Consider the following 14710-nt stretch of genomic DNA (forward strand, 5'->3'; position numbering starts at 1 on the left):
GCAACAGGCAATGGTATCACTCTTCACGACTCCAAGTTTCCACACCCTACCCAACATGCCCCCACTTCCTACCAGCCAAGTTTATCACCACGATCCTATTCTACGCAAGCCCTCATGCCATATTTTTCACTGGAGTATCCATCAGAGTGCATATTAAGCAACAGGACCACCACGTCTGTTTATACACAGGAATTACTAAATTACTATTAGTAAAGTCATGGAAGTTAGCACTTCTCACTGATACTGCAGAAGTCACTGGCTAACATTATACTACAAAAAACCCTTAAAGGCAGGTATAATACTGATGCTAAACTTCACACCCTAATAACACCCCATCCAAACTGTGAATCCGTCTGTCCAGTAATTCAGTACTCTGCTCCTAACTGCAAGTCCTTGAAATAAAAGGAACACAACCTTATCTGTTAGTTAAAAAAAGCTTTCACAATTATTAAATGGCATTAACAGGAGTCCTATAGCATAATAGTACCCCTAGTCTAATTGGTGGCAGTAGGTGTTATGTGCTGTATTTAATAAGGGTACATAAAAAAGCAAAGTTGGCTACATGAAATCCACTTCCACAAAGAACAGTGTTCTTTCAAAGAAATGGAAATAGCCAAAACAGGAAGAAGCAAACAAGCAGCCATAACAAGATGGCCTCAGAAGAGGACCTTGACCATTGAGATGTATCAACTTGTGGTAAGATACAGTGGCCATGGCCAACTAATCAATTTTACTAATCCAGTCACACCAAGTGCTTAAAAAAAAGCAAGATAGCTATGGTTGGGCACATAACCAGCTCTGATAACAGGAATTATAAAACATAGGCAAATACTCTGCATGTTTCTCCCAACCCACAGAAGGATCTGTAATGCAAGGAGCTCTGCAGTCCAATCCACAAAAGCCCACATCAGCTCTTGCAAGACATCTGCCATCACCTTAAAAAGGTGCCACACCTCAGAAAGAATAATCAAAAATATGAATACAAAATGGATGACACCCAGGTGAATGGCAGCACTATGGATCTAGGAGTCTCGACAGATGACAGGCACAGCACGCATCTATGATGCAGCTGCAAAAAAAGGCCAATCAACAGAAGCATTAGGTGCAAGACATAAGAGGCAACAGTGCCTCTACTCAGCACTGGTTAGGCCTCACCTTGAGTTGTGTGTGCAGTTCTGGGCTACACATTTTAAAAAGAGATGTGGAAAAGTTAGAGAAGATCCAGAGGCAGGCAACAACAAAAAAAAGATAGGTCTTGAAAGGCAAGTCATACCAGGTGAGACTGAAGGAAGCAGGCACGTCCAGATTGCAAAGAAAGCACTTAAGGGGGGACGTGATAGCAGTCTTCAAATGCCTGAAGGGCTGCCAGAGAGGAGGGAAAACATCTTCTCTCTCTTGCTGCAGAGAGCAGGATGAGGACCGATAGCCTGAAGTTGCACAGTAGATTTAAAATGGGTATCGGGGAAAAACTTCTTCACTGTTAGAACAGCGAGGCAGTGGCAAACTGCCTGGGGAAGTCGTGGACTCTCCATCCCTGGAGGTATTCAAGAGGAGGTTGAACAGGGACTGGTCAGGGATGATCTAGGAGCTGTTACGTGCATGTTTGACTATGTACATTTCCAAGCTTCTGCGCTTCAGTGCTTTCCACATGGGGCTAGGAGGGAATTTTTTCCCCCACCCCTGCTGTTATATGCATGAGGGGCATTTTGGGTGGTGGCTGCAGCAAAGGCTGGGTATTTTCACTGGGGTACACCAATGCTCCTGCTGAGATTTAAGCCTGGAGAGGGTTTTTTCCCCTCTGCTCAGGGTCAGACCGAGTGCCATATTTACATATCAGAAAGGAATTTTCCCCATGGTCAGATTGGTACAGACTGGGGGGAAGGAGGAGAGAAATTGCCTTCCTCTATCAGGGAGTATGGCCATCTTCCTTGGATTTCTCAAATATATTTTAACACCTTCTGCAGCAACAGGACATTGGCTACCCTGGTCCCCCTGCTTTACTTGTGGCAAGTAAGGGCACTGTTTTGTGGTTGTATCAGGGTTGACCATGTAGTTCTGCTAATAGTTTAGACAATGGATTCTGCGCAGGATGCTTTGGACAGGGACAACCTTGGCTCAGACATGGGCCTGGACTTGATGATTTCTGGAGCTCCCTTTCATAGACTCGGAGAGGCAGGACAGGGTCTTTGATATAAGAGAAGAGCAGCCCCACATGAAATTCAGTCACCTTGGTTAAAGCTTCCTAGTAACTTAGAACAAATTTTCCTTCCCCCTTTGCTTCATTTATTTTTCATATGCTGCATGGCTTGTTCACTTTTTAGGTTAGAAAACATAAAAACATTTTAAATAAATTCAAGCACCTACTTGATGAGCTATTTTTGGTTGTCCCCCAACTATGCATTAAGTTGGGGGACTACCATCTTCCAATAAGCCAACATGAAAACTTCAGCTGTCTGAAAACATTTCATCTCATATGCAGGTCTATAGCCATGCAAAGCACATCTATTTGAGGGATTTCTTTTTTTAATGTATTCATTCTTGTCTTAATGAACCACATTTAATTACTGCTACCTTGGTTATCAGTTTGCATCTTGTTTAGGCACAAGCGGTTTTGACAATTCAGTTCTCCCATCACCCACACATTCCCCCTTTCTAAACCTCACTATTAATATTCTAGTTAGTGAATCATCTCTCCAAGTTCAGCAATATCAAATACAATGTATGTCCTGTCATGAGAGATCCTGACACTGCAAGACAAAACTGGAAAGAGCTCAAAATGGAATAAATTTAAATCCAAGCATGTTAAATAGCAGTTTCAGTCCATGGTTTAAAAATAAGATTAAAAACTATCCACTTTGGTTCTCATGGGTCGATATAAAAGTTAAAACATACCGTTAAACAACAGGCCAACTTTCCTCTAAGCAATATAACAAAGCTTGAGAAATCTAAATGTAATGTGGGATGAGCTTTCTAAAGTGTGCAGTGTTACAATTTACAAAGCCAGACTCGATCAAAACCACAGTCACACAGTTGAGTATCTGGTCCAACAGTGGTCAATGCTAGAAGCTTCAGAAAAAAGACAAGCAAGTCCACTAAAGCAAATTCTCACATCACTGCCCAAGTGCAAAAAAACCTTTAAACTTTCAGTACTGGGGGGAAGCTTGCATCTAAAAGCATGAGGGTTTACATACTTTCCAAGTTTTTTTTTCTTACTTGTATTTAACTGCTATATAATGATCATTGTCGGGATTGTGCAATACCACCTGGTTCCTCTCGTACTCGCCTGCCACGACTTTGATCTTATGTAGGGAGGAAGGTGACTGGTATACTGTTACCGATGGTATTCGCAGAATAACCCCCAAGACATCACGTCAACCTATAGATTTATTCTTTTTCCTTTACAGCTGCTCAAGGTGAAGGCAACAGCCTCCTCAATTTTCTGCTGGGCACAGCCATCAGCTCTGGTGCAGATCCCCACCAACAAGAGCCTCAAAGGTAAGTAACTGCGGCCATTTTCGTGCCACTATTGAACTCATTAGCAAGGCACAGTTTCTATGTCTTTGAACCTTCTCCAGCATCTTTTGCCTGGAACAGCCCCCCAGTTATTCTCTCACTTTGCTGGGGCTGGCCGTTACAGGCTCAGCCTCACCTGTTTTCAGGGATTCATCCCCGTCTCTCCCAAGCCTGCACCGCCACTTATTGCCAGTAGTTGGCTTGTTAGCAGCTGTGCTCATTGCGCCCTGTCTTCCCCTCAACACTTTGGAGACTGGAGTGGCTTCAGCTGCTCTCCCGTAGCCGATGCTGGTCTCTCCCAACCGGGACCCCTCTCTGGTCAAAGGGAGCTCCCGCTGAACCACGTCGCAGAGCCTCAGCTCCTCTGGACTCACCGCAGTGGCTACAACTTCCGGTAAGTATCCCATCTCCAGCTGTCTTGCTGGCCTTCTAATGCCCAAAGGCATTCTCACCTCTGGTTTTACCCCCGGGATCCCGGGTCTGTTGGCCAATCATGAGCTAGGTGGAGAATCCTCTCCACCTCACCGGGTGTTGTTACTCACGGCTCCCAGGTTTTAGTCTTAGTAACAGGGCTCCTGCCAGAGACCCCGTTACAATGATTTTTTTTTTTAAATCAGCACTGAAGTCAAGAAATGTGCTAATCTGACAGCAATGTACATAGAGTAATAAAAGATGTATATACAGTAATATCTGCATTGCATGGAAACATTATTTCTTTTCATCTGCTTTTAAATTTGCCACCTTTTGATTTCCCTGATCATTCCTATTCTCTTCTGTTATGAGAATGAGAAAATCTGTTTGAATAAACTGTACTTTAGACCAGCAAGTGCCAACCTTTTTGACAGATGTGCCACAAATTATCCCTGCCCCTCTGCGTACCACTCTAATAACTTTCTCCTACCCAGTCTCCTGTGCTTTCTGCTCCCTGTCCTGTGCTTCCTGCCTGACCTGATGCTCTGCTTCCTGCTCTATGCCCATCTGCCACTGTACTGACCATCCTCTCCAAAATCTGCCATATGCCCCACACAAAACCTGCCTGTGCCACCAGTGGCCACCGCTATTTCTGACCATTCATAGCCAGCAAAAACATTATCACATTAGATGAAAGCAAAGCTACTGTTAATTTGTTGATATACAGTAAGACAGAAACCAGGCACATACTTTTGCTTTAAAAATAATTCTCTCTGGCTCTATCAACAATATCAAGAAAAGGATATTTTACAGCAGTGGTTCTCAACCTGTGGCCCATGGGGCCGCATGTGGCCCAATCAGCATACTGCTGTGGCCCATGAGACACCCTGTTAAAGCAATTTTTAAATGGATACACAGGAAGCAAGCTGTGTGGGTGCAGCCCACTTAACGTATTGAGAGCTGCAGGTGTGGCCCACTATGGCAAAGAGACTGAAAAACACTGCTTTCTAGCGTAGTTAAAAGTGTGGCAACATCTTGATCAACTCAAGAAAGCAATCCAATCAAGTGTAAGTCTGAGAAAACAACTATAGCCCCCAATAAAGAAAAAAATATTACAAGATTGCTATTATTTCTATATTTCCAAAGTACTATAATTAATTCTTTAGGTATGGAAATGCAGTCCCCTTCAGAGTAGAATATGACAATTGAATAGAGTGCAGCAAATGCAAACTATTGTTTAAGGGAAGGAGGGAATATGGATCAGATGCAACTTTAATGTTAGAGACTCCTTTTCTTTGTTTGATTACTTCGAGATAAAACCCTCACCCCAACACGGTTCCTAAACTGAACCAATGGCGAAGTACATTCATTCTCCTGTGCTTACAGTATTCATGGGTGCCAAATCAACGCAGCATCCTGAATGACTTGGATCACAAGCCAATATGTCCGCTTGCTATGCCAAAAAGGATGATGTCACACTTATACTGCCTCTAGCATGATGTTACTACAGAATAACAGAAGGAAATAAAGCTCTGAATAGCCCCTTTTTAAAAAAAATACCAATATATTGATTAATTAGCAAACCTAGTAATAATATAGGATGAGAGTTAGGATGCATCATATACATTCACACACACAAACCATTTGTAAGTGTTCTACAATGAAAAACCCTCCCAAACATATTAGGATGACTACATTTCCACCAGAAGCCTACTGGAATGCTCCTCTCAAATGGAAGGTCATTTAAAAGGGGGGGGGGGGGGGGAAAGGGGACCAGCTGCAGCTGGTGACACACCTGGCCTCTTATCCAAGGCGGTATGCTGCAAAGAGCTGTTTGCACAAGACAGTGATTCTCGACAAGGATTCCAGGGAAAGCGCGTTTGTTCCACGTTCTTCCACTCTGATTAGAATGACAAGTTTGTGAGCAACTCTGAATAGGGGATTCCTCCACAGAGACTCATCAATACAGCCTTTCATCCACTGTATCATTATGAAAAAGCTTCCGAGTATGCACAGCGGGCACTTAAACCCACAATATTTCAACTAGATCAAAACTAAGATAATTAAAATATCAAGAGGCACTCATTCAAGTTAATGCATACAGGGTAGTCTCAAAGCAATGCCAAGGGCTATGGCCTGGTAACTCCATTAACTGCAATGGGATTCGATCCATTCAAATTTTACCCAATCCCTTTGAGAACAAAGTTTATTAATAACAGAGCCAAACACTTGTTCCGTGTGCATTAATATATTAATGGCTGACCAGCTTCTCCTACAAAAGTCTAACTCTATTTAAAGTATGCCATAGAATTAACATGATCATTCCAACAAAAAAAAACCCACACAAGAATTGGGCTTTTGCTTGCGCACCAAACTTAATACATTTTTCATCAGATGGGTACTAAATGATGTCCAGGGCCAGAGACAGAGGATCACCTATTTCTATTCCCCAGATTTTGAGAAACGCCCCTTTTGGCCAGTTCTGGACACAATCAGAAAGGTCTCTTTCAGATAGGCAGATCCCAACCTATATAGGGCTTTATTTTTTTGGGTGGCTTCCCAATTCTTGTGAAACACCACTGGTTTATCCCAAGGAATTTCTTCTCCCCAAGCTGTACACTTATGTCATGTCTAAGCACAGAAAAATTCAGAGGTTATCACCATAAAACAAGGCTTAATAATAGAAGTGCCAATGACTTAACTATTTAGTCACTGAAATCTGAAGCAACTTCTTAATATTCAGGGCCTGACACAAGAAAGAAAAAAAAAAGGAGTTTGGGGGCTACTTTAGAAAGTACATGCTTGGGGCTCAGATAAACCATTGATCTCACATGACTCACTGCAGGATTTGAATTGCTCAAGAACGATAATTGTTGGTTTGCCAGTAAACTCACAAAGATGTGCTTTAACAGCTACTACAACCCATACTAGATGTTTCAACTTGCACCCCAAGACTAATGTAAATGATGCATCACTGCTCTGATCTGCCTCAACTCATTATTGGCAATTAGGGTGAGAAATACAGAGTGAACCAGCCACTACAGATTCTTCATTATCTTCAGATTAAACATAATCCTTCAGATTAAAATGCTCAGGCTGCTCCATTAAAACACAGGAGCAGTGCCCAATGGCTTTGACTTCAGATGAACATTTTGGAGGCAAAAAGGACAGAGAACTGTCATAATCAGAACTAGACACGGTTCTGCAGATACCATCTGCTGTACCAGCAAACAAAGAGACCTCATACCAGGGAACATCAATACAGCTTGAACCACTGACAAAAGATTTATTAGATGCATGGTCCAAGCACGGTACGAAAAGCCAGGACCTCCACAGCACTCGAACCCAACTCTACCACTTACTCCTTTACCAAATGACCAATCCTTACCTTGCCTTTTCAGAAAATGGGGCAATTACTCCTATGAAGGTAGGTGTTAATGTCTGTAGACATTTTCCCTTTTTGAAGAAGAAGAGTGCTACAGAGCAGATCCTACAAGCTACTTAACATCCCAACTCCAGTCCGGCAGCAGCACAGTCCTGCTGACTTCAATAAATTACTTGTGTGCTTAATGGTCTGCAACCACCTAAGTGCTATACTAAACTGATGCCAGTGATTGGCATTTTACTGAAACCCTGCATAATGCCATGCTGAAAAACTCCCAAGTATAACTGAGGAGTCAAGCTCGCTTTAGCTAGTCACCTTTCTGAGGGACTCCTTACTAATTCAGAACCCCCCCTGATTTGGCAGGCTTGACCTAGGCCAATATACCATTCAACTGCAATTCTCATTCTGTTGTTCTGCTCTGCAATTATGGAATTTTTTCCTTCCTACCCTGTGCGTTAGTCCTTGTACTGGGCATATCCACAGAGATACCACTAGTTCCCTCCTGCTTAAAATGTAGGATTTGTTATTTCACAAACACCAAGTCAGATTATTGGTGCTCCATCACTTGTAGCAACAAGTTTGCACTGAAGACACATGCCTACACAGCAAAGCACTTTATATTTTATGCTGCTGATTTTATTACATCTCTTCCAGATTCAGAAGTGAGGAAGGAAGCAGCGAACTCTGAAAAATATCATCATTCGTTATGTATTAACTAGCACCAAGAGTGTAATTACAGACTTGTCCTCAAACATTTGTTCAGGCAATTATGTTTTTAATGCAACAAGGAACAATCCCTTCTATGGCTTACCTTTACTGTAAGCCCTCCCAAAAAAAGCCCAGGGCATTCTGCCTTTTTTTCCCCCCCCCAAGATCAGTTTTCAAGCATTCTCCCCTCCAGACAACATCAGGAAACAAAAAACTATCGTCTACACTGAAGGGGCAGAACCTCCAATGATGCAAGTTATCATTGCTTCCCTGCAGTGAATTTAAGTCAGCCAAGGATCTGTCCTTAAAGAAGGGTCATAGTGGAGCATATTCCCAGCTCTATACAACAACATGGAACCTCTAAACACATCTTTATACATGTATTTATGCCACCCTTCCCAACAAAGGTGCAGGGCAGCTCACAGTACAAGAACAGAACAACTTATAATCAGGAGAACAGTAAGAGAAAAGTGAGGGACAAGAGCAACACAACTTAAAAGGGGAACTAGCATAGCAACATAAAAACAGAGAGCCACTAAGCAACAGGTCAGCCTAGCTTTGTTTGCTAAATACCTTCCCAAACAAATGGTCTTATGTTGCTTCTGAAACGCAGATTAAATATATGAGGAGCCTTTCAGCATTTCTCTTGCTAAACCATCATCCATGTTTGTTATAGCATGAAGAGGGTTTTTTAAATCTAAAAATCTTGTAAAACCTTTACAAAAAGACACTACCAGCTGTTGATCAAGGGCAAAGAATTCAGCCCAAACAAATGAGCTACTTGTATGAACTGCACACACGCTGGAGAAAAAAAAAAAAATAATAATTCAGCTGTATTTGCTAACCACATAAAACATTGACAACAAAATACTCTGAGATGAGAAATTAGTTTTTTGGTGCAAATACTAAAGCTTGTGCATTTGGAATGGGCCACAGCTTTCTTAAGGGTCTTTGTACACAAATGAGCTAACTGAATGTAGCAAGCATTGGACCAGGCTATGCCAGGAAAACTGTTCTCCCTCTCCCTAAGCCCATAGTTGGCACATGTATTTCAAAGTCGATTGTTACATGAAAATAAATGAAAGACCCCACTAACAATGTTAGCCACTGGAGGGAAGCTAAACCTTGAAATCAGCTACTCATCATGTTTGAAGATGATCTACTCCTTTGTGGCTATATTTAACTTGAAATTGGTAACTATCGCCTTACTCCAAGGCATTTAGAGACCATTTGTTTGAGGTGCCCTACAGGAAGTAAGGTCCAGATCCTGGAAATAAAACACATGCAAATACAAGCCTGTAGGTGTATGGATCCATATGCAGAATCAGGACCTACAGCTATATTTGTACTGGATCAGCACTCCCTTACAGTCACAGTGGGTTGAGTCACATCACAAACATTTTCACTTGTTTTGCAAGTTTGTTCCCATCATGTGCAAGAAGGTGCCAAGGGCTGTCCCTAACCAATGAGTCAGTGCTAAGGGCTAAATACCAAATGGTGGCAATTCTTGTGCATCTTTGGCTGAGTTATAGAACAAGCAGTTTAAAAACTTCTAATCCCACATAATAAAAATATACCAAAAAACTGGCAAATACTTGAGAGTTCTCATTTCCAACAACATAAGGTGCGTTGTCCCTGCTATAACTAACAACCACAGTTTTCAAAAGGTTGACAGCAGAGACATTGCACTGCCTTCTCAAACAGCATTACTAGCCACGACAGGAGTGAAGTTAGCAGTGCCTAGATCTAATTTAAAATTAAAACAAAAGTAATTAATCCTATGCTTTCAGTTCCTACAATGAGATTTCACCTAAGAGGCAATGAAAAATGTCTTTAGGGCTCTGGATTTTCTCTTGGAAATGTTAAGTTTTATTGTCTAAGTAGACAATTTACGTGCCCTTCCTGGTGCCATTCATTGCTCATATCCTAAATCTGGAAAAAGGAAAAAAAAAACAATGCAATTAGAGTAATATTTTCAAGACTGCTGTAAAATGCGGCTAAATGCTCAATATAAAACTTAAACTCAAGGACAGCCACCCAGGTCCACTTGTCATTCACATGGTTTCCAGGAGGCCTGAAGACACCACTCCGCACAAGTCCCTGAACCTAGGTACTGTAGGAATGCAGGGTAAAAGCTCCCAGGAGCTTTCAACCAAAAAAGACGAGACAAAATGTGGAGGGTAGGAGAAAGATGCATGTACTGTTGCTCATACGTTACATGCCAGTATTTTAAAACTGAATTCCTCGCTCTTGCTTTTTCTGTAAAGGGAATGGGAAGTGGTATGATTAAAGAGAAGGGAAGTAGATAAGCTAAAAGGAGCCTGGAGTTAAAAATAAAGAAAGGAAGAGCAACATTAAAAGGGAGCCTGCTCTGCATCAAACAGCAGGCTCATCTGAACACCGCTCTTGAAAGGCTTTCCGAAAACTTATCTGCACAGATTTCCCCAATGCTACCTAAAATATTGAAATGAACGGCACATTGCTTCTCTGTAGTTTGTTGCCACAAATGAGTTACACTACATTCAGATCAAATCCAGCCTTCCCAAAGGGAGCTCCAGAAAGTACGCTGCGTTCAAAGGGAAACCTGCACAATGTTCTCTATGCTAGGCTAACTACTCCTAGGAGGGCACAAAGTAAGTGTTTTCTTTTTCTTCTTTTACAGTTCTGACTACTTTGAAAAAGATCTTACATGAGAATACAACAGCTTTACAGGTGTTACGTTCCTATGTTGAACAAGAATGCATTAAGATCATTTAAGACCTACAACTATCAGATCTTTTCTATCACTAATGTTCAACGATTCTTTAATTCTTAAATGCTGCCATGGCCAAATCCAGGTTCTGTAACAAAGCTGCCAAGAATGGCTTCAATTGCGAACCTGGCAAAAAAAAAAAAAAGGGCTTTGTGGTTCCTCTGTATTCCATGAGAAAGGCTTGCAGCAGAGGGCTGGGATTTTGTCCATGGATTTAGGGAGGAGTCAGATGGTTCAGAATTCATAGTCACTTGAGATAAATTTAAAAGAAAAGAAAAGAAAAAAAAAAAAAAAAAAGACTGAAAAGGATTACTGAATTAAATAAGGAAACTAATAATACAACATCCATTGTGTGGTTTAATTTGATATTTAAAATGTAATTACACAGTGCCCCACAGTTATTGATTTAGAAACAGCTGCCAAAACTTCATTGTAGAAATTTCTGGGAAAACACTGAAAGTGAAGCAATTGGGATGCCTGGAAAAGGCTTCTTCCACAGTCCCGAGTTGTCTATTGATTTAACATCTCTGCTAGCATGAGCAAGGATCAAGCAGATAACCATACTGATACAAGCAGTCCTTATTAGGTTTCAAAGTTAACATACCAATGAATTAATAGGGCAGCTATTAATCTGGAGCTATTCACAGAAACATAAAACTAAGAGGGACTCCAGAGGTCAATTAGTCCAACTCCCTCCTCAAGGCAGGATCATGCCAGTCTAAGTTATTCCAGACAAATGTCTGTCTGACCTCCACTTAGAGAGGTTGTGAAATTTGACTTTGGAGGTGTCCATTTCCATGTTTAATCACCCTCATTGTTAGCAGGTTCTTCCTGCTGTTAGGCTCCATACAGTGTCTACACTAAGGCAACTTAGGCAGTAATAACTGGCACAGCCAACATGATGGCCAACAAATAGGCCGCTAGCATTAATACAGAGAGCCCTAATCTTAAGCAATCTATCCTCATCTCCACTTGCAACCAAATAGACCTCATCTGCCCCCACTGTTGACAACCATACTGAGTAACGTTGATGCTGTATTGGTCTGCCTTCTCTTCTCTCTGCCAGCTTTCTTCCTGAGCATGATGGCTAGACCCTTACTTAAGAAGGGGGGTGGATTCTGTGGCAAGCCCTACAGCATCATCACCAAATAAACGGGATCCTCGTTATAACCTTCCCAGTTGAAGGAAATGGCCCTTACATTTTGCCACAAAGGCGTGGCTAGCTCCAAGCCCCTATTTGTCAAAACATATTTCTGAAAGTTTGATTTTCTGACAGCTTTGTCTATAACCAGCTGAATCAGTTAATATTCCACTCACTGTATTGTATTAATTGCATCAAATAAAAGCACAGGTGCAATGGTTGTTTGTACTGAACACAGAGCAGGAGTGTTTCTTCTTTAAACAGTACAAGGTTAAGTACTGATGCAGTGCTCTCTTCTATAAACCTCACACAACTCTTGTGTAAGGGCCAATTTACATGAGATTTCCCTGTTATCAAAGATGGGCGGTGGGAACAAGTCCACGCCTGTTCTCATCGCCACAAAGCACTTGGTGCGGAGAGGTTTCGGGTGAGCCAGGGCTCCTCTGCAACTACCAGTGCATAAGAAAACAGGACAGCGGCAACAAAATAAGATGCATGGTTTCTACTGGAGAGAAGACGGGGAAAGCCACATTTTCTGTTCTACTATATATTTTTTTTAAGCAGCCCAGATTTCATCAGCTAGAACAATATATCCTCTAGATGTTCCTCTCTGTGGTATGCTTAGAGGTGGTGCTCTTTTTGTTTTATAGGTAAAACCTGCGCTTTGTCGAGCAAACCAGAATTTGAAAAAACACAACAAGCCTATGACAGGAAAAACATGAGAGCATCGACTGCAGTGCTCTCCTCACATGCAACCCTCCCCCAAAGCTACCTCCTCCTTTAACTAAAATACCTCCACAGATCAGCACAGAGAAAAGACGGTATGCATGTGAGCCAAAAATTCACTCCCGAAGCAGAGAGCCCAGCAGTGCCAACATGCAATAAAAAACATTCACCTATGTTCCACTGCCAATGGGTTTTCCAGCTAGTAAAACCAGGCTCCCATCCAGTGCACACCCACCTCCACCAGTAAATCCCTCAGTTCTTAAAACCCATTTCCCTTGAGCCCTCTCTCAGCCCTTCTGGGGGGCAAAATACAACAAAAAGTCATGCATCAACTAAACATGCATTAGAGCAGGCTGAGACACAGGTTATTAATAGTGTAACCTCCAGACTTCGTTACTGGCTGCATTTAAATTAGGATTCCCTCATTATCCAGCAAGTGCAAGCTACCGAATCCCTCCCTTCAGGAGCCCCTTTGGAGGAAGGCAGCTTCCCTGGTGGAGGGGCACACTGCAGTATCCTGCAGTAAGTGCTGCACTACACTGCTATCATGCTACTTTCAATGGTTCCAAACCATCACTGCTAAAATACTGTCCAGCTTTTATTTTATTTTTACCAAGATAGGCAGGCAAACACCTCCCAATTTAAAAACAAAAAAAACAAAACAAAACCACACACACACACACTTGGCTGCCAGGGTAAATTGAACAACTCCTCACTTGAAGGGCATCTCCCAAGAAGGATCCCAAGGGACTGTTTGCAAAGGGGCACAGTTCCAGGAACCTGGGCACTTTGAATTTCAATATGGACTCAAGAGGCAATTATCATTTTTACAAGCCTAACCAACATGCAAATGGCAGAACAGGGTAAAGGGCAGTTCTGTCCTCAAAAACTGATCAACTTTTTATCCACAGATCCAGATCCTTAAACTGCACCCGTCAGCCTAGCCTGGCGTGCGAATGGCATTGCTGTTCCTCCTAGCCCCACCCCAGGGCTCCCAAATCCATTAATGTGGGTCTCTTCCACTACACCTGCCCGGTCATTTACTCTGTTAGGAACCTGCCAGGCTCCAACGTTGAAAAGAGGGGGGAAAAGAAAAGAAAACAATGGGTTTAGAGGAATCCACTTGCCCGAAGATAAGGGCAGGCACATTTGAACATCCACTGAAAAGGGAGGTCCTGTCCTGCAAGCAACTCAGGAACAAAATGTCATCAGGTGAACAATGAATAAATGGGAAATTAAAAATGTGCTGTTGACACCCATGCACATCCAGGAAAGTAAGCCAGGATCTCTGCAAGGAGGGGAGCTTTGGGTGGGGTGAGGAGGGAATGCAACCACCTTTCAATGCAACCGGGTTTTATGGTGCAATCGCAGGGTGGCTGTCAGGTCCAGGCAGGCAGGCAGAGCGCCTGGCAGGTGGCCTGGGCACCTGATCCCCCCCACCTCCTCTTACCTTCATGTCGCTGATGATGGTCTGGAAGAGCCCTCCGAGCGCACTGCACTCCTTCTCTATCACAGCCTCCATTTTCCCGGCTCGAGCACACACAAACTGCTGCAATTTCACCACCAGGCTAGAAAAGAGTCTCCCCCCACCCCCGATCCCCCACCTTGCACTAAAATCTCATCTAAAAAAATAAAAAGTAAAAGTAAAAAAGCCAATCTACAAACAGCCAAGACAATCACTGGATTCCTTAGCTCTGCACAGGCTTGGAACAAAAAAACAAAAAAAATCCCACTGTTACTAGTCCTCCTCCTACCAGCAGCCCCCAGCAGCCGCCCCCCACAGCGCCCTGGGACTTGAACCCGAGCTGCTCCTACCCCCCCACGCAAGGGCCGCCACCAGATCCATCCTTGGGCATCGTGGGCCGTGCCCCGAGCAGGACCTGCCCCGCTCTTGCAGCGGACACCAACAAAATTAGGAACAAAACCAGCCGCTTAAAAAAAGGGAAGACAGAAAAGCCAAGCGCTGAATGCCCCCGATCAGCTGCCTCCAGAGAGAGAAGCGAGGCGCCTCTGCACGGGAAGGCAACAAATCCGCTAGCAGCGAAATGCGCGCAGGACGCCGGGGCTGCTGCTT

At 42.9% G+C, this 14710-nt stretch overlaps 1 protein-coding gene across 12 annotated transcripts in view; it reads right to left on the reverse strand.

The window, feature by feature from the left end:
• Positions 1 to 14703, reverse strand: part of MTSS1 (MTSS1, I-BAR domain containing) — a 244768-nt gene extending 230065 nt beyond the window's left edge. For all 12 annotated transcript variants that reach the window (XM_019528149.1, XM_019528145.1, XM_019528151.1 and 9 more), the window contains exon 1: positions 14087 to 14703. In XM_019528149.1, coding sequence (XP_019383694.1) covers positions 14087 to 14158 — 72 coding nt within the window. In that variant the 5' untranslated portion in view covers positions 14159 to 14703. The remainder of the gene's footprint in view (positions 1 to 14086) is intronic.
• Between the last annotated feature and the right edge of the window lie 7 nt (positions 14704 to 14710).

The sequence above is a fragment of the Gavialis gangeticus genome, unplaced genomic scaffold (genome assembly GCF_001723915.1).
Source record: "Gavialis gangeticus isolate Ggan-Ray unplaced genomic scaffold, GavGan_comp1, whole genome shotgun sequence".
NCBI classification, from domain to species: Eukaryota; Metazoa; Chordata; order Crocodylia; family Gavialidae; genus Gavialis; species Gavialis gangeticus.